At 28.5% G+C, this 18,943-nt stretch overlaps 2 protein-coding genes across 3 annotated transcripts; one reads left to right on the top strand and one right to left on the bottom strand.

The window, feature by feature from the left end:
* The first annotated feature begins 3,292 nt into the window (after positions 1–3,292).
* On the top strand, positions 3,293–5,229 carry BORCS5 (BLOC-1 related complex subunit 5). 2 transcript variants are annotated; one of them, XM_018548999.1, is made up of 3 exons: positions 3,293–3,311; positions 3,891–4,241; positions 4,613–5,229. In XM_018548999.1, the coding sequence occupies exons 2-3, from the start codon at positions 3,928–3,930 to the stop codon at positions 5,115–5,117; spliced, it is 819 nt and encodes a 272-aa protein (XP_018404501.1). In that variant the 5' UTR covers positions 3,293–3,311; positions 3,891–3,927; the 3' UTR covers positions 5,118–5,229. The 2 variants fall into 2 exon arrangements, with proteins under 2 accessions (XP_018404501.1, XP_018404500.1); XM_018548998.1 differs by lacking the exon at positions 3,293–3,311 and adding an exon at positions 3,362–3,625.
* A 209-nt stretch (positions 5,230–5,438) lies between these two features.
* Positions 5,439–6,466, bottom strand: LOC108781119 (coiled-coil domain-containing protein 137). The gene is given in 3 exon segments (XM_018549011.1): positions 5,439–5,468; positions 5,470–6,217; positions 6,297–6,466. Coding segments are annotated over 3 exon segments (855 nt in total). The 5' UTR covers positions 6,374–6,466.
* Positions 6,467–18,943: the final 12,477 nt, after the last annotated feature.

Here is an 18,943-nt window from a genome sequence, read left to right as displayed (position 1 = left end):
TTAGATATTAAAATATTAACCTATCAGATACCAGTTACACCGGAATACACGATTCTGATAGGTTATATTTTAATATCTAATATCTGTTCCTCCATTGTGCGCAACCCTATGTTCTTCCATATGGCGCTTTTCCGAAGCTATGTTTCGAGTCATATATATCTATGTTTCGAGCCTATATCTTTTCGGTCGCTTTTAGTTTGGTTGGTTTCCTTGTTTTTAAAGCCTTGTGTCCACGATGCTGGAAATCGATCCGAGATCTCGGAGAGACAAAGTATTAATAAATCATGTTTGAGGCATTTGATTACGTGATTAATGTAATTGCTCAATTCTTTTTTCACCTTGGATCAATTTCTAGCATCGTAGATACAAGACTTTACTCCGTGTTTACACTTTTGGAACTTAAAGTGAAACAGGCAATCCAGGTATATGTTTGATATTTATTGAAAGTGAGAGAAAGAGAGTCTAGTACAGTCTAGTGCAGAAACAGAAAACGGACTAATTTATCTCGTCGATGATAGTTCTGATGTTCTAAACATAAACTGCTCCACAACAAGGTTAGATAACATTTTCTTAAAATTATTTTAAATATTATTTATAGAAGGAACAAAGTTATTTTTTCTATGTAATATTTATTCTTTTTTTAATTAATATAATATATTAATTATAAAAATAGCTATTCTTTTCACTGCATAGCATGTATCTTGGGCAACATTAAAACAAATGAATGCCCTACTTCGATCAAGGCTAAACATTAGTAAAAGTCTCTGTTGTTATCAACGAAATTTATCAATACAGAAAGATGACGAAGTTCAGACTGATCGTGCAAAAAAAATTTCAATGGATGATTTGACAGAACCTACTAATTGCTGCATGTCAGGATGCACAAATTGTGTATGGATTGAATATGCAGAAAGATTGAGTAACATGATAGAAAAATCCAATACAGATTTGCAGAAGGCTATTTTTGACAAGGTACAAGATCCTAATATGAAGGCATTCCTGCAAATGGAATTGAGATGCCGAAAGCTAATAAAATAGTATAAATATAAATCGTATCATGACAAATTATAACAATGTGAAAAAAGGCAAAAAATAATTCATTTGAAGCCATTAGATTAGTTAATAGATTTACAGACCAAAAAATATGATATGGTTGTAAAAAATCTTATATATATATAGAGAGAAATTATAAATATCTCAATGATGAATGTTGTTTTCATCAAATTCAATGTAACATTCTTGTAATATATGTATATACACATATATTGTATATAATATTGTATATAATAGATATGATACATACATATAATGTATAAATATATGTAAATATATACTGTAGTATATATATATATCTGATGTTGTATCATTTTATTAAAATTAAATTGTAATAATTTTTTTAAATAGCAAATTAAATAAAATACAAAATAAATAAAAATTAAATAGCATAAAAATTAACTAATTTAGCTAACATTTTTATATTTAATGTATGTATGTAAACAACGTATCGTTTAAACAATCAATTTTGCAAAAAAACGAAGCTAATTTTTTTCGCTTATGCTGTGAAAATCCCGTGGTTAGTTTTTGTATTTATGCAATACCGAACTTAGATAGAAGCCGACTTTGCGCATGCAAACCATTTATAATAATTTTTTGCATAAACAAAGAGCACCGGATCGAAAAAATACCAAAAAAAAGTTTCTTGTTTTCGAACGTAGAATCAAACAGTACTTTAATGTGCATTTTTAAACAATTTGTTTAAACAATTGTCGTTTAAATAATCAATTTTACAAAACAAAAAAAACGGGTAATTTTTTTCGCTTATGAATTTTTTCACGTATTCAGTTTGGCGCTATCACGACTGTGTTAGGCATGGAAAAAATTGGTAGATACTCATTTTTCATTTATGTGTTGGTAAATGCCAATTTCTTAATATATAAAGTAATATATACTATAATTACGAGTTCACAGTTGAAATTACCTCAGGTTGAAATCTCTTAAGCCCCAGACATAATGCAAAGAAATAGCAATAGCAATAATATAAGAATAATACTGTTTCAACCTATCAAAAATCAGATACACTGATTGGAATTTTCTGATACCTCTGACACAATGCGAGGAAATCGCTATTACTGTTCCTTCGCATTGTGTATGGGGCTTTATTCCCTGTTCTCCTATTTCCTGTGTTTTTCATTGCATTTGCAGCTTAAAGTCCAAAACACATGAAATGCATAACAGTGTATAAACATAACATAAGACCGCTGGACCAATGAGCATGTTATGTAAATCAATATGGCAACTTTATGCTGGATATTTATTGGTCCAACAGTTTTATGTTATGCTCTGTTGTACATTTCATGTATTTTGAGCTTAAAACGGGAAGCACAGACTCTTGCATAACGCATAATGTATAATGCATAAGAAAATGTACCAATCGAAGTTCTTCGTTCTCTTCCTTTCTATGAAATAAAGAACTCTGATTGGTTGAATTTCTTATGCCTTATGTGTTGTGCGTTATGAAAAAATCTATGCTCCCCGTTTAAAGGTGTATGTACATAAACTTACATAAACATGTGCATAAAGAAAATTATTCAATCGCATTCTGTTATAAAAAAAACGCTCGTAATTAGATAATTTTATGCATAAATTTATGCGCATAGTGTATAATAATTAATAAGTAAATCAACTAATCAGAATCCTTTCTTTTTGCTCCCACTTCACGGAAGAAAAGCATTTTGATTGGCTGATTCTTTTATGCACTATGCGTTATGTAAAAGCACCGATGAAATACTATCAAAAGCACCAGGCTATTTTTTGATTGGTCAGTTGTTAATATTCTTTTTTCCGATTGGTCAATTGAAAGCATCGAAGTTTCGGAAGAAAGAATTTTATTAATTTGTTGCGCGTCAAGTGGATCGTACCCGATATTATATATACATATGTATATCATACGAATGTGAGGCGAGTTTTTTTAATACATCTCGATTGATCAATTACATTATGCATTAATGTAATTATTTTCTATAAAAGCTACATGTATATGCGTATAATACAATTGATTAATCGATGAATTAAAAAACTCGCCCATGCTGTGACCTTTATATTAAGTCCAAGATAGAGTCCAAGGGGGACAATCTTGGTTTTTGCACAGTTAATGATCGATGGGTTCGTGGGTGTTTGATACGTTTCCATCAGTTTTCATTACCATATCACAATCATGAAATAAGAAATAAAATAAATATAAATAAGCAATATATATATATATATAAAATAAACATAAAATGAGTAATAATTTTAAATAGCAGCAAATAAGGGTAAAATAAGAAAATATAAATTTTTATATATTGTGTTTATATAATCTCTTAGTGATTTATTTAAATTTATTGATATCATGTGTTATGATAAAACATAAACAATGCTAAGGATACTATCAAGACTTTGGCAAAATCTGCAAAAACAGCTTGAGGATATATCATACTGTTATAGTTATTAAATATTTTGTGATATTAAGTATTTTGTCAACTTTAACAAATAATATTTCACGGTTCACGGGATAGAGCGACACTTTTTTTACCAGATTCATTCATTCAATGCAAAAACGTGTCGAATAAGACTAATTATCAAAATCGTAAGTGATGTCCCTAAACTCAACAATTACCGATTGTTCTAATTTTCACAGATCTTAGCAGAAATATTAAATCAGTGTAAGTTTGTGCACAATTTATTATTAACTTTGAATAATAAATTGGGCACAAACTTGCATTGATCTAATAGTATAGTTTTTAATACATAAAGATGATAAAAACAATTAAGTATCATAAAATGTACTATGATTATACTATGATTTGATTGTAGTACATATCTCTTTATGAGCATTCCTATTTCTTTTAAAGTTTCATGATCTTCAAATAAGCTCTAAGAAATCTGAAAATGGGGTCCGAGCAAAGTTCTCAAAATAGTAACCAAAATGCTAATAATGAAAAAACAAGAACAAGTCAACTCAGACGTGGTAAAAGCGTTCCAAATCGTGAAAGAAAACCAGAAGATACTCCACCAAGATGTATCAGTCCTGGCGCTAGCATTTGCTCTGATTCTGATCTTCCATATATTTCTTATACAGTGAATCGACCTATTGGAGATTCACCAAAGATGACAAATAAACAGTCACAAATATATAGAGGAAAGAGTATTGGAGTTGGAGAAATTTCAAGGCGGAAAAACAGCCTAGGTGCAACAAATCATAAGTAGGTACTACTATTAGATTTATATATACAATGTTTTTAATGTTTTCATATATTTCCAATAAAACAAAGAATATATATATATAAAAAATATATTCACATTTTATATTAAATAATAAGCCAGTCTTATAATTTTATTTTTTTTATAAATATACTTTTATTTATATATTTACAAATATACTTTTTATTTATATTATATATAAAAATGAAGAGTTTATTGTGTATTACTTAATATAACATAGTACTTTATTATTAAGTAATGTACACTATATTAAAATGTTCTAGTATTAAAATAAAAATTTGAAAACATGCGTTATATGCAATATCTCTTTCATGTAGAATTTTATTAGTTTACTCTCTTTCCATGTTAAAAGTCACAAGAAAATTAATATATCAGACAAGGCACACAGTATTGTAGTGGTGAAACCAGCTCAAATAGATCCTACAGCAGACAAAGATCCAGACATAGTAAAATTACAAAGTATTCCAATGTTTCTACCAATTATGCGTGGCACATTGAATCTGCCACCGGGTGTACGCGATCCAGAGGTCTTGGAGAGGCTTGACCCTGTCGGTCTATTTAATCTATGTGCACGTTACCAACATCATCTAAATACAAATGCACAGATTATAGCAACAGAACAAGTTACTTTATGCGCTAGTATGGAAACGGAATTTGGCAAGGTATTAAATCTTGCCGTGGATCGACAAAAGAAATTCGCTAAATTTGCAGAACAGATAAATAAAGTGCACGAGCTTAGCCGTCAGCTGACCAGATGTCATTCGCTTCTCAATCAAACTCTTGAAAGCCTTGAAACACTCAACAATTTATTACCAGTTGAAGAGAGGCTCGAGCCCTTTGTCTGGACTACAGGTTAATTATATCCAAATAATAAAGAATAATAAGAAAAATGTTATCACTGTTTTTAGCGAGAATGGATTCTCCATAAAATATTTATATCCTACCACAAAGAAATTGTGATTAAGATGTGCAAGCTTTGAGATATTATCTAGTTTAAGAAGTTTTAATTAATTCTATTATGAGTTTTATCTCCTACATTATAATTATAACATTATAAAATAAGAATAAATCAGAAAATAAATTTAAAAAAAAGTAAAATATACATACTTTATTGAAACACAATTTATTACTTTTGTAATTTTAACATACCCTAGTAGGTTTTATTAATCGTTCAGACTTCAATTGTTTGTAGGCTGTAATAGCTTTACTTTGTTGTTCCTCTAGTTTTCTTCTTTCTGTTTCAGGTAAGTATTTTCTCTTTCCAAATTGATTAATTTCTTTAGAAGTAAAAAAATCCTCTTTAGACCCTTTTAATAACGAATTCAATAATAAATTTTTTGGCTTTTTATCTTCATTAATTTCATCTGACTTGATTTTCAATCTAGGAGGTTCAGAAACTACTTCACCGAAATCAATCTTATCTTGCAACCCTTCAAATCCATCGTATCTTTCAAGCTTTTTTTCCTTTTTAGCAAGTAGCTTCAGTTTTCGACTTTCATTTTTTGACAAAGTTGTAGAACTTTCAAGTATCTTCTTTTTTTTATTAATATTCTTATGCTTAATTCCTAATATTTCTACTGCATTCTTTTTATTTTTGCATTTTGTTAGACCTTGAATTTCACCAGTGTTTGAATCTCGTTCAATTTGAACACCGTATTTTTTTTCGAATTCTACTCCCTTCAAAAAATTATGTGTATCTTTAGATACCCTATGCATAAATTGGTTACCAGATTCGCCTGGTCGCTGTTGAAATACCGGTATAACCCCATCTTTTGAATGACTTGGTTTGCGATGCTGTAGTCCTACACAAATAAGAGCATTCTTTTTCTTCTTCTTTCTCTTCAAGAAACCAGTACTAGTCTTCACAGCCTCTTTTAATTTAATTATACGTTCCAGACTTTTTGGTATTTCTTGATCGTTTATATTTTTCGGCGCTGCATTCGTACACAATTCTAGCCTAAAATCCGTTTCTGGTTCAAAATATAGTCATTTAAATTTTATCGCATACCTAGGCACCAATTTTATTGACAACTCACTCTGCTAAACGTTTAATATGCTGCTTTTCTCTGTCCTTAATACCTCGATGTCTCTTCCCTGGTATTTTACGACCCATATTCGTATTGTGTTTGATTGTGTTTTACTGATTTTTCTGCGTTACTCAAATTTTCCTAGCTTTTATCTCGCTTGCACGTGGTTTTTTAATAAGGTTACGTTTACACCGTGCGCTTAGTCCGCGACCTATACGATAGGTGTCTTTTCTACTTTACCGGTAAGACTTAGGACTACTGATTACCGACTCAGCATAACACCTCCTCCTCCCCTCCTGCCAAAGGGCGCACAAAGGTGGAATTCATTTTTTTGGAGATCAAGGCCAGCAACAAAAGATCACTCGGACGTGATTTGGAGTTTTTTTAGCTGTGCAAAGGTATTCAGTCAGTATATAATTTAATTTATATATAAACATTTTTGACATATTAAACCTTATAAGGTTTAAAATCTTAATAAGAGAGAATTCTTATCGGTGAAAATCCATTTGAGGGTATATTCATTTGACGTCATTCAGAGTATCTCTACCAAAATTTATGATCGGGCGAATGTTGTTTTCGAAAGTTTGTCTCTCGGTTATGCGGATAATAGAGACTGTTTGGTAGGGACGCGCCGCTTTTGAGTTATGGACCGCGATCGATGAGCGCCTCGTACTTAGCGTAGCTGCGTGGATACGTGAAAATTGCAAAATAGTAATGGATTATTCGACTTACAATTAGTTCAGTCTGCTCTACCTACTCACGAGAGGCGATTCCGCAGGACGGGAATACCTATACATAAAAGCTTCTATCACAAAATGTGCTTATATAAAAGACGATATTAACGAATATATAAATTATAATTATATTTTATATATATTATATATTTTATAACGTGTGTTTATATATTGTATAATACATATGTACATACACAATATATACATATATAAAATGTTATTCCAATATATTACATTCAAACATATAAAATAGCCAAATGATAACGACATGTAATTTTGTTGTCTTGCATGTCGCATTCAATTTCGCTAATCTAAGAACAAGGTGCTTTCACAAACTGTAGTTTTGCAGTCAAATAAAATATAATGTTTTCGTCGTAAGTGTTAGCAAGTTGATGGTAAATTGTCATCATGTATGCGCAATTAACTTGAACGATATTTTGTTATCATTATGACAGTAATCGCATGAAATACTCTACACCCTAAAAAATTCTGCTATTTAACGGTTCCGTGTTAATATATCAAAGAATTTTCCATTTTTAAGTGAGAAAAAGAGAGAGGTAAGGGAAATGAGTTGTGAGTAAGAGGAGGGAGGGGGAGGGAAGGAGAGAAGGAATGGGAAGTCAATCTTTGACGACTGGGAGAATGGTTTTTCCCAAAGTAAGATTCTAAAAAATTGCTTCTATAATGTCATAATTTATATATATTATATTTTACGACATAGATAGGATCAAGTGCAATAAAGCTTATTATAGGCAATAATTTTTATGCATAAAACGAACAGTTGGCAAATGAGATATTGGCAAATTAACGATGCTGGCAATTAAGTTGTAGACAAACGGGATTTTTTGCTTTGCCTAAAAGAATATCATAACAGGATGGTAAAGGTTGTGCTTTTTAAGTTGCCTTTTCGCTAAAATCAAAAGATGTCTTTTACTTTCTTTTCTCAATATAAAAAGATATCTTTTTTATTTTGCAGAAAAACAACTTAAAAAGGATATCTTTTCGACATCTTTTAGCTTTGTTCACTCAAAAAAAATATTTTACCGTTTAGTGGTTCCGCGTTAATGTCAGAGGATTTTCCATTTATACGTGTATACGACCTTAAAAAGGTACTCTACAAAGTAGAGGAATTTTATATAACCGTGTAAGGTGTCAGATTTAAGATTGCAGTCCTCTTAAATCTTATATGAATCCTCTAAAAATCTTGTATGAATCAGGCGCGTGTATTTATAACACATTTATAAACATTTATCTATAAAAAATTAAGAACACATGAACTATGATTAAAAATAAATTTCTCTATAGAAAATTCTATTAATAAAAGATTATAGAGAAATTTATTTTTGATCGTAGCTCATGTGTTCTTAATTTTTTATAGATAAATGTTTATAAATGTGTTATAAATACACACACGCACCTGATTCATATAATATTTTTTGCTTACAATTATAGCAGAAATGCTAAAAGGAATTCCCCGTTTATTGGCAAAATATAATTTTTTTTGGAGCGTTAAAAGAAAATATATAAAATATTTAGAGTTGCGTTGTAAGTCTGAAAAAATGTTCGGCACGCGATTGAGAGAACTACATACGCGATATATAAATTCACACATAATGATAATAAGCATCTTGATCTAGCTTTGACCGTGATAGGCTTTGCTTTGTGCTTCCTTCTTTCTTGTTATTGTTTAACAATTGTACGGTCGTAAAAATAAGATTCTAATATATAAAATATTGTTTTTGTTTTCTTTTACTATTTTGTATTGTTTGAGAGCACGTAAAAATGTAAATATAAATTTACAAATGTTTCTTACACAATTTAATATTGTATAAATTTATAAATACAGTTACCATTTTCTAACACAGTTTATACTCATTTTATTAAACAGTTATGTTTATCGTGCAAACTTTCTACAATCCATTACAATAAAAAATAATTCTTAGAATCTGATAAAATATGAAAAGACAATAGTAAAAGAGTCACGAGAAAGTTTATCGGTCAAACAAATAATCAAACGACCAAATTTTCGTCGCGAGGTTTCTATGTTTGCACTTACTTTTCCGCATACTAAATCGATAAAGATATTTTCTATTTTTATTGGACATCTAAATCGTGGGAAATCTTAAAGATATAGAAATTCTTACAAACAAGAAAGAATAAAATCTATATAAATATTTATTTATATGATGTGTGTAATTACATATCTACATATATAACATATGTTAATATAAGAATAATTGTGAAAAAAAACTTTGAGAACGTATTATTAATTATATAAGATTTAAAAAAATAAGACATGCGTATATGAATATATGTGTGTATGCATATTCATATGTTCGTATGAGAGATGTGCGTATACATATACTTTCAACTAAAATCGATAACACATTTTTGAAGAACGTTTTTACAATTATTTATATTTTCACAATATTTTACAGTTTCATTTATCTGTACATTTATCTGTACGTATACCTATTATTTGAATAAAGTTTTTCATTTATCTCTCATTTACATTTTCTGTTTATATTTCCACTATTGGTAAATATTTCATTATTGATTCATGATGTGTTTTTAGGAATATATACGAAAAAAGAAAATTTTTTTAAAAAATTAACTTACGTAAATTACTATTTAAAAAAATGAAAAACAAAATATTTAAATATGTTTGCACATTTGTCTACGAATTATATTTTCACGTTGAATCGTGAAAGCTGTTACACTTGTAAAAATACTTGTTTCAGAAAGTTTATATTGAAATATTGTTTTAGCGAAAATTTTACACACCTTGCGGCAACGATTCGTTAATTAACAAAGCCGTTATAGAATGACGTAAAATATGTAAATTATTTTACAAATTTACGAAAAGTTTGTATATTTTTCGTAAAATCGCGTTTATTATTATTTTAGCACTCATGTATAATTAAATTATGTTTATATAATATAAATTAAAAATTATAATATTTTTATCTTTATTATTGTTTTTATTATCTTAATATTAAATATTTTACTAAAAATATTGATGTATTATTAATTACATGTAATTTATACTTAATACATAAAATTCTTATTTTTTTCAAAAAAACTATTATGTATAATTTATAATATATAATTATATTTTATTGTAGCCTCTTTCTCGTATAATTATATCTATGACACATAGAAACGCATGCACGCTCACAAAGAGTATCAAAATAAATTTAAAGTTATTATTTGCATTTAATACTAAAGTAAAAAACAATAAGAATCTTTTTGGACCGTACATATGAAAATAACCAATAAGGAATTAAAGCCTACAAAGTAAAAAGTAAAATTGTGACCACATTTTTTTTCTTCACACATACACACACACACACATACATTCTATATATTCTCTATGCTGAATTACATCGCATGGTGCTTTTATGACAATTTTTCTTTTTTCATGATATAACAGAGACGACCGCCTCCTGCTACAATTTAGCATGCTGGGACACGAGCAAGTCGAATTTAATGCCACTTTTATGCTTGCTCACTTGATTTTTATCTTGAGATTGTGTTTTTCAGGAATGTGACCCTGCGAGACCTTTTGCTCTACTTTTAAGTTACTTTCTGATGATTTATATCGATCTGTCTCGAAAATATTATTTTAATTCTTATAATTATTTATTTAACCGAAAATAATATATTATTTGATATTATTGGATAATTAAAGATATAAAAAAATATATAGAAAACATAGAAATAGACATACACAAGAACATACGCACGCACGCACCCAGTGTCCCGAATTTAAATGTCAAAACTGCAGAAGTGTGCAAGGGATCGATAATGAGCGCGCTCAAGACGGACAAAGCTGTTAACCTGCTCGCCGAGCGATTGAATATGATTGGTTAGATCTGTAAGTAACACCAATCATGTTTATTTGCTCGGCGAGCAAACCATAATCGTTTTGTCGACTTTAACGCGCCTATAATAAATCCTTTAGAGATATGCTTATTATTGCTTTTCGTTTTGGAGAAAATTGCAAAAAAAAAAGCAAATGTAATTGCTTTGTTCTCGCACTGTTTCTAAAATATTGCGTTACATGAAATCATATGAAAACAATAATATTTTTCTTTTTCTGGCGAAAACTTTATTTACATTTTTGCCTTTCTATTACAAATTTGTCAGGTACTCATCAGAAACCATCGAGTGAATTACTCCTTTTACAACATGCTGCATATTTTCTAACGTTGAATATGCTGAAATGTTTTATGTATGGTTTTTATATATGGTTTCTGCAACTGTAATGCTACGGAGGCGATGCGAGAAAACGCGCGCTGATTTTCAGAAGTGCTGGATCAGCGAGTCATTATGTTGACCAGATCGGTATTTGGCTGCAATACGAGCTGTAATTCGTGCCAGGATGCAATGCTTGCATTATTTACTGCAAAAGACTAACATGTTGAACAATATGTACATTAAGTAATAACGTCCATAAATAAGTACAGTGAAAAAAATAATAAATAAGTACAAAAATGAAAACTACGTTTTGTTTTTTTTTTGTGATTTAAACGAAGCCAAAACGAAGCCTTATAATGGCAAAAAATAAAACCACCTTAAAATCTTGAAGGCACATCCATAAACTCTATCTATGAGAGAGACAAAAGATGTCCTTTTCGATACAAAATAATATGATAATTTCACTTGTAGCATTTTTTGAAATAACAAATAGTTGGAAGGTAATTGTGTTTGAAGCTTCAAATGAGACACCCTGTATGTTTATACACACACGCGCGCGCGCACGCACGTGTATGTGTGTGTGCACATACATACATGTATACATATATTTAAAGTACGTATATACATTTATATTTTTAGAAGTATATATTATTTAAATATATATATATATAATTGTTAAATATTTTTTCGCATTAGACTGTTAATACTTTATATATATATATCTATTATATATAAGGGTTAAAATAAAATATGAAATGTTTAACAAGTGATATGTATTTGATGCGAGAAGTTCACAGCAGTTGGTTTAATAATTCGTCATTGTTGAATGAGTGTTCAAAACGGCAAAGAAATTGGAAATTGGACTCTTCAAGAAATGTGCTGCGTAATACCTTTTTATGAGCTACAAATGTTCCTTCAGTTGCAATAAATTCGCAGAAATATAAAATAAGTTCATGAAATGTAATTGGAAACATTGGTTCTTATCTTTCTTCTGCATTTAATAAATATATTCAATGAAAACTAAACTGTTTTCTATTACATTTATTTATATACATTACTATTGTACGTCCGATTAGATCAACACTACATAATGTCTATAATCAATTGGTAATGGGAAATTATTAATTTATTACATTAAATAATAAATCTCAGTCTACGTTATATTATATTATAAATATACGTATAAATTATTTATATTTTTAATTTTTAAGAAATAAATATAATTAAATATCGTCTATATAATTAATAAAAGTTCATATTAATTTATAATATAATAAAACAGAAATTTTTTATTGCAGTAATATCTCTTTAATCGAGCGTAGCATGCGATTACAAATTCACTCTATATACTACACACACATACGTACGTCAGAGGTGTGCGCTGGCGCGTGGAATGGAGAGTGGCATTGGATTCGAAGAGGGGATAACGCTCGGACGATCACGATGATGGAACGCGCGACGCACGACAGTGTACAGCGAGCTGCTGGTACGTGAGTTTGTTTTATATCGTCTATTCCTTTTCGAAAATTGCGCGGCCACGTGGGTTGCTCTCTTACGGGATTTTTATTCTGTACCATAATTCTCGTTACATGCATTATAAGATCGGTTACACCCATTTGTAAATTGAATCTTGCGTTTTGTTTACTGCAATTCAAATTGACGATTGTCGTCGATATTTACAAAGCTTATTTCTCAATCTGCAGTATTGCAACACTACTGTTCCACTGAAAAAGTCGGAAGCCATAATATACTTGCAAGTGCGATATGTATTTGTGAATAATATTCTTTTTGAAACGTCTACGTTGACAAAGTTCGGCTGCGACATCACGAAGAAGGTGTGTAACGACTCTGATCAAGTTGTTATTCCTATTTTATTCTTATTTTATAAAGAAACTTTTGTGCATACACAATTTAATTATGAAAAGACTAAAATGTTTAAAACATGTCAAATACAAAAATTCGCAGAATATTGCAACAATTAAAAAATAGAGACTATTGTGTAGGCAATAAACCTCTATTTTTAATTATTCTCTTTATTATCTTTTTTATTTTGTGAAGAAATATAGCTCGATGAAATTAATAAAAGATATTTTAATCATGCTATTTTACCAACGAGCTTCAAAAGAGTACTATATAACTTTAATGTTTATTAAATATGTTTATTCAGTATGTTTTAATGTTTATTTATAAAAATGTTTATTTATAATAACTTAAAAAACTATTATATACAATATAAATTATATTATACAAACACATTATGTACATATAGCGCCAATTATACATATATTTTGAAACTATTAGTTTATGTAACAATTTATCAAATCAGATAAAATTAAAAATAAATGTTAGAAATAAATTAACTATTAATAAAATTTAACATATTGATCAAAGCTGATTAAATTTTTACTTAAATTAAATTTAAAAGAATAAGTATTTTGCTATATAAATGCCATTCACAAACTAATCGACTCAATTTGTTTTTGCAAACTCTATTACCTATAAATTCAGAAACAGTTATTGCATTTAACATTCGAAGAAATGTTTATTTTACCGGTTATAAAGTTAATAAAAGTAAATATTTCAAAAATACGAGTTTTTATTTTTTTTATTATTGGAATATAGTACATCATTAATTCGCGAAGAAAATGTACTAACTACTACTAAATAATTCATGAACAATATGCGTCTTACGCAAAGTAATATCTATTTACTCATATTTTAATTACGCAATGAAAGTTTTTTTTTAAATATTCTTCCTCTCTCTCTTTCTCTCTCCCTCCCCCCTCTCTTTCTTTGTTTCTGCAAAAGTAATTAGATCTTCCCTTCTTAGCATTTTTCTCTTTGAACGCGTATATTTTAAATGGCTGGCACCATCTAAGAAAATTTTAGAATGTACAAAGACAATTATTTCTTAAATTTTTTATATAAATAGCTGCATGTATATAATTTCTTTTATTTGAATAAAAATACTACATATTTTTTCAACTTAATAAATAAAACATATTATTTTATGTAAGTAAAAATCGTGAACGAACATAGAATTATGAAATTTATAAATATATTGACCTAAAAAAAATTTTATATAATAAAGCAAAATGCAAAATTAAAATTAATATATATTAATAAATTTAATGTTCAATTGTTATTAATGTTAAACTTAATAACTATACACGTATATATAGAATTCAATAACATATCTATATAGTGTATATATACAAAATTTATATATATATATATTAATACGATTATTACATTATAATTGTGAAATGTTATAACGGCATTATAAATAAATAGAATAAATTGAATGCTGCCTAAATTGAAATAGAAAATTTGCGTTACATTGCGAAATTGCAAACTGTGTTTGTTTCGACAATTGCGGTCTGCCGCGATAAACCGCATAATAACGTCAATTTGCCGGACGACGAACAACGATAAAAAAACTTGTTCTGAAGTTTGTCCGTGGAAATAATAACGTAGGAAGCGGTTAATTGCATTCCAGCATATATCAAAATGTATGACGTAATTTTTTTTAAATTCTAACATTGAACATTGTAACATATGGTACGAAAATGTTTGTTATTACACATATTTGTTATATCATAAATATGTACATTATATTAAATAATCAGGATATTAAATTTATAAAAAAGAGGGGGATATTCTTAAATTTTATAAATTACATATGTATTATAATGTTATAATATATTATTATATTATAAATATAGATATTTTTATTACAATTATTAAATGTACATATTAAAAAATATACATACATGTATATTATATGCAGCTTTATTGTATATTTTAATCGATAATTGACATTTATAGGTATGTATTGATGCTTATCGTGTTTAAAATTATAAGCAACATTTTTAAATTAGAATCGTTGTTGAAGTGTCGTCTATTTTTTTGTCTATTCTTTTGTCTATTTTAATTATATCGTGCTAGGTGGAGAGTCTAATTTATTAATTATGCATGTTGCAATAAATAATTTAAATTCATTAATTATTATTCTTTATACTGCCTAGTAAATATCATCTTTGACACCAACTACAAGTACCGTAACATCAATGTCATAATTTCACATTCAACAATGTAACACATGTGTTATATTATATTTATATTGTTGAAATTGTGAAATAAAATATTTGTTTTATGTTACTTTTAATTGGTGTTTACTGGAAAATCATTTATAGGATTACTAATATTTATTTGAAAAAGAAATTTCGAATGATGTTATTAGAAAAAAAGGTTATTATTTATTTATATAATTAATAATTTCATTTAAAATAAATTCTCTCTCTCTCTCTCTCTCTCTCTCTCTCTCTCTTTGTTTTAGAAACTGTTTGAATTAAATTTGTATAAAAATGTGACTGTTCCTTTAAACTCATTATTTATCAATTTATGAAACATTTTAGTATAAAACAGAAAAACAAAATATTTCGAGTTCGCGAACATGAAGATTCATGATAAACATAGGACGTATAGCAGGCGTCTTTGAAAATAGATCCGGCATGATCGAGAATAGTTCCAGCTGGCCGAAATCCTGATTCTAGAATGCATCTTTTCCTAACTATGACAACACGTATTTACAAGATACGATACAATTCAATATATAAGTCTGTAGAAGTTACTTTGAAAAAAAAGTATAGTAACTTCCTAACTTTTAAATTAACCTTTTCAGATATTATAAATTTAAATATACGCATGGAAAGAGTTATTCCATACTTTTTCTTTTTCTTTATCTTTCATAAAGAGTTACTCTTTTGCTGATTATAGTTTTAATAATTTTTTCTGTGCACACATCATGTATGCATCTGTGTATGATACAATCAAATATTGTACACACTAATGATTTTGTGAATAGTATATTTATTAAAGCGCTGGAAAAATATGAAAAAAAGCACAGGCAATTTTATTTTTCTAGCGTAAGTAAAGGAAAATAGAAAGAGAGAGAGAAAGCATTTATTCCCCTCAGGCTGTAATAAACATGCACCTCTATATGTATACAAAAAATGCAATTACTATATTTTTCTAAATTGATGTTCCATATTTATATATGTATATGATTTATTTTTTAAATAAGATTCTGTTTTCAATTTTATTAATGTTAATATTATAACATTATGGTATATATTACATAAATTATTATTTTAATACATTTATCATTACATTTATCATAATACATATTTACATATGTATAGAAAAGACAAAAAGATAATATTTTATATATTAGAATATCTGTAATACTTTCAAATTTTGTCTTTTGTCGATTTTAATATATATTTTAGTACGTACATAAGAATTTAATTATTTAATTGCTTTCATGTCATGCATTTATATTTGGAGATTGTTTCCTAATTATATATAGACTTATATTTTCGATTTTAGTACATGGTTACTTTGATATTTTTGACCGGTATTTATTATTTGAACAGATAATTATGAAGTATGCTACAGAATTAAAAAGTAACGAATTTAGAAAAATAGCCAAACACGATATATCAGTGTGATATTACTTTTATATATTAATAATAAAAAAATCTACAATTTAATAAGATTCAAAAGATTTCGGTTTACACTGACCATTCTTAAAGGATAAAACTTACAAGAATTGTATGTATGCATGTCATCTAATAAGTGCTTCGAAATGGTTATTATTAACAAAAATTGTTCAATCAATCTTGAATACAAAAATATACCGGAAATCCTGTTCGTCTATATGAAAATGTGGATCGTCACTCGCAATTTATAAAGAATTTTTTTTCAGTTCATGTTACCTATTAGAAGAATATGTCCGTTCCCGGATGTAAATAATATCTGTAATATTACAAGACCATAATTGATTTATTTGAATGAGCTTAACTTAATTTTAACAACAAATTGAACAGATCCGTTAAAAGGAAATCAAAAGGAAATAAGAATTTAGTAAATTAATATTTGCGACAATCAAGTTCAGAAAATAGAGAAAGTTGTCGCGAGAAATTATGGGTATTATGGGTAGTGTGATTCTCATGATTGGCATTATGCGATGCACGTATCGTCGTCGCAGCTCACCGTGCAATATGTCTCAGTTTGCGACACGGATAAGACAGCATCTTCTTGATTAGGCTTTATCTCGTCCACCCACGATGCAGCGGCGCGGATATTAAGATGAACAAGCGTAACACGCGCGCGCGTACACTGTGAAATCCATTATAATGATTGCATACGTCCATATATACCTTAAGCTCGTCTAAAGAAAGACATAGCATACGTCTAAAGAAAGACATAGCAATCGTTTTCGAAACATAACACTTTTTTCTTAAAATTGATCATTTATTGCTTGTGATAAAAGTATAAAGACATATAAAAAATTACGATTATCATTATAACGATACAGTGTTAAATACCTATACCTATCACACAATAAGTTTGAAAATGTTAAGGGATTAATAAAATCAGTAATTCAACATCCCACAAAATCTATAGATCTATCTAGTTCCGATTATTTCTTTGTCCGTAGTTTACTTTAGTTCGAAGTTTTCCTTCATCTTGGGCGAGTGCAATTTCCCGCGCGAGCAGATGACGCGGATGAAGCGCGATCGTCAAGATACAACTCACGGAAACTCCTCGAAGAAACACTTAGGTGAAACACTGACGCAACTCTTTATTGTATCGCGTATTGCAATTGTTTCAAAGACTTCGTCTCTCTTCGCTGTGCAGTATAAAATTTTCCAAATGAGTAAAAATATTTTATCTAGTTAAATACATGGATATACCTATAATGAATAGGTAAATTTTGTAATTTTTATATTACATAATACATATAAATATACATATATATGTATAAATATATTATATAGAGTAATCCTCTTAAATTGAAAACCTTGACTCTTTTTAGTCTTCATGATATAAGAAAATGTTCAGATGAAAGTGCAATGATTTACATATATGTAAAAGGATTCTTTCCCAACCCACCATTTGTTGTGAAATTTCGTTGCAATTATATCATTCCATAGAGCAAAGTTTCAGCTTTTAGAATCTGTTTCTTAAATTGCAGTATGATGATTTTTAACGGACTTATCGCAGCAATCAAAATCAGAATGCTTCTTTATTTAAGAGGATGCTGGAGCGACCTTGATCGAGGTCGATAGTACGGACTTTTTTAGTTCCAAATTTGATGGTATGTTAAGTTAGCACCCCAACTATAGTACTCAGGAGTTCTGATTAGAGTTTTCACTTCCTTTTGACGAGACGAAGAGTTCCCTACAGTTAATAACAAGAGTTCCGCTCAATAAACATTTTTTTTACATTTTTTAAAAATGAGGTGCTAACTTTTTATCGAATTTCGAGGTGTAATAGTTCTGAGCGGCTTAATAGCTTCAATTTGCGATTGCCTAGAGTTCCTGATATGTAAAAAAAATTTTCGAATAATAAAAAAAAATTAAAAATTTTTGAAAAATTAATTTTTAGATACAATAGTACTGATGATAATTCCTGCTTCTTTTTGACGATACGAAGAGTTCTGTATGATTTTTAATGACATATGCGCTTAATAATCATTTTTTAATAATTTTTAAAAAATGGGGTGCTAACTTTTTAACGAAATTCAAGGTCGCATAGTTCTGATCAGCTTAACAGAACTATTTTGTGAATACCTAGAGTTCTTGATACATAAAAAACATTTTTGAAATATAATAAAGTTTAAAAAAAATAGTGGAAATCTTTGAAAATTTTTTT

The sequence above is a fragment of the Cyphomyrmex costatus genome, unplaced genomic scaffold (genome assembly GCF_001594065.2).
Source record: "Cyphomyrmex costatus isolate MS0001 unplaced genomic scaffold, Ccosl1.0 scaffold76, whole genome shotgun sequence".
Lineage (NCBI taxonomy): Eukaryota > Metazoa > Arthropoda > Insecta > Hymenoptera > Formicidae > Cyphomyrmex > Cyphomyrmex costatus.
This window is presented reverse-complemented; position numbering and strand designations above follow the sequence as displayed.

Excerpts from the sequence above, each read along its gene's own strand:
- BORCS5 (XM_018548999.1), top strand. The coding sequence starts at position 3,928 with ATGGGGTCCGAGCAAAGTTCTCAAAATAGTAACCAAAATGCTAATAAT. Across the intron at positions 4,242-4,612 it reads CTAGGTGCAACAAATCATAA|TCACAAGAAAATTAATATAT; the intron begins GTAGGTACTACT and ends CCATGTTAAAAG.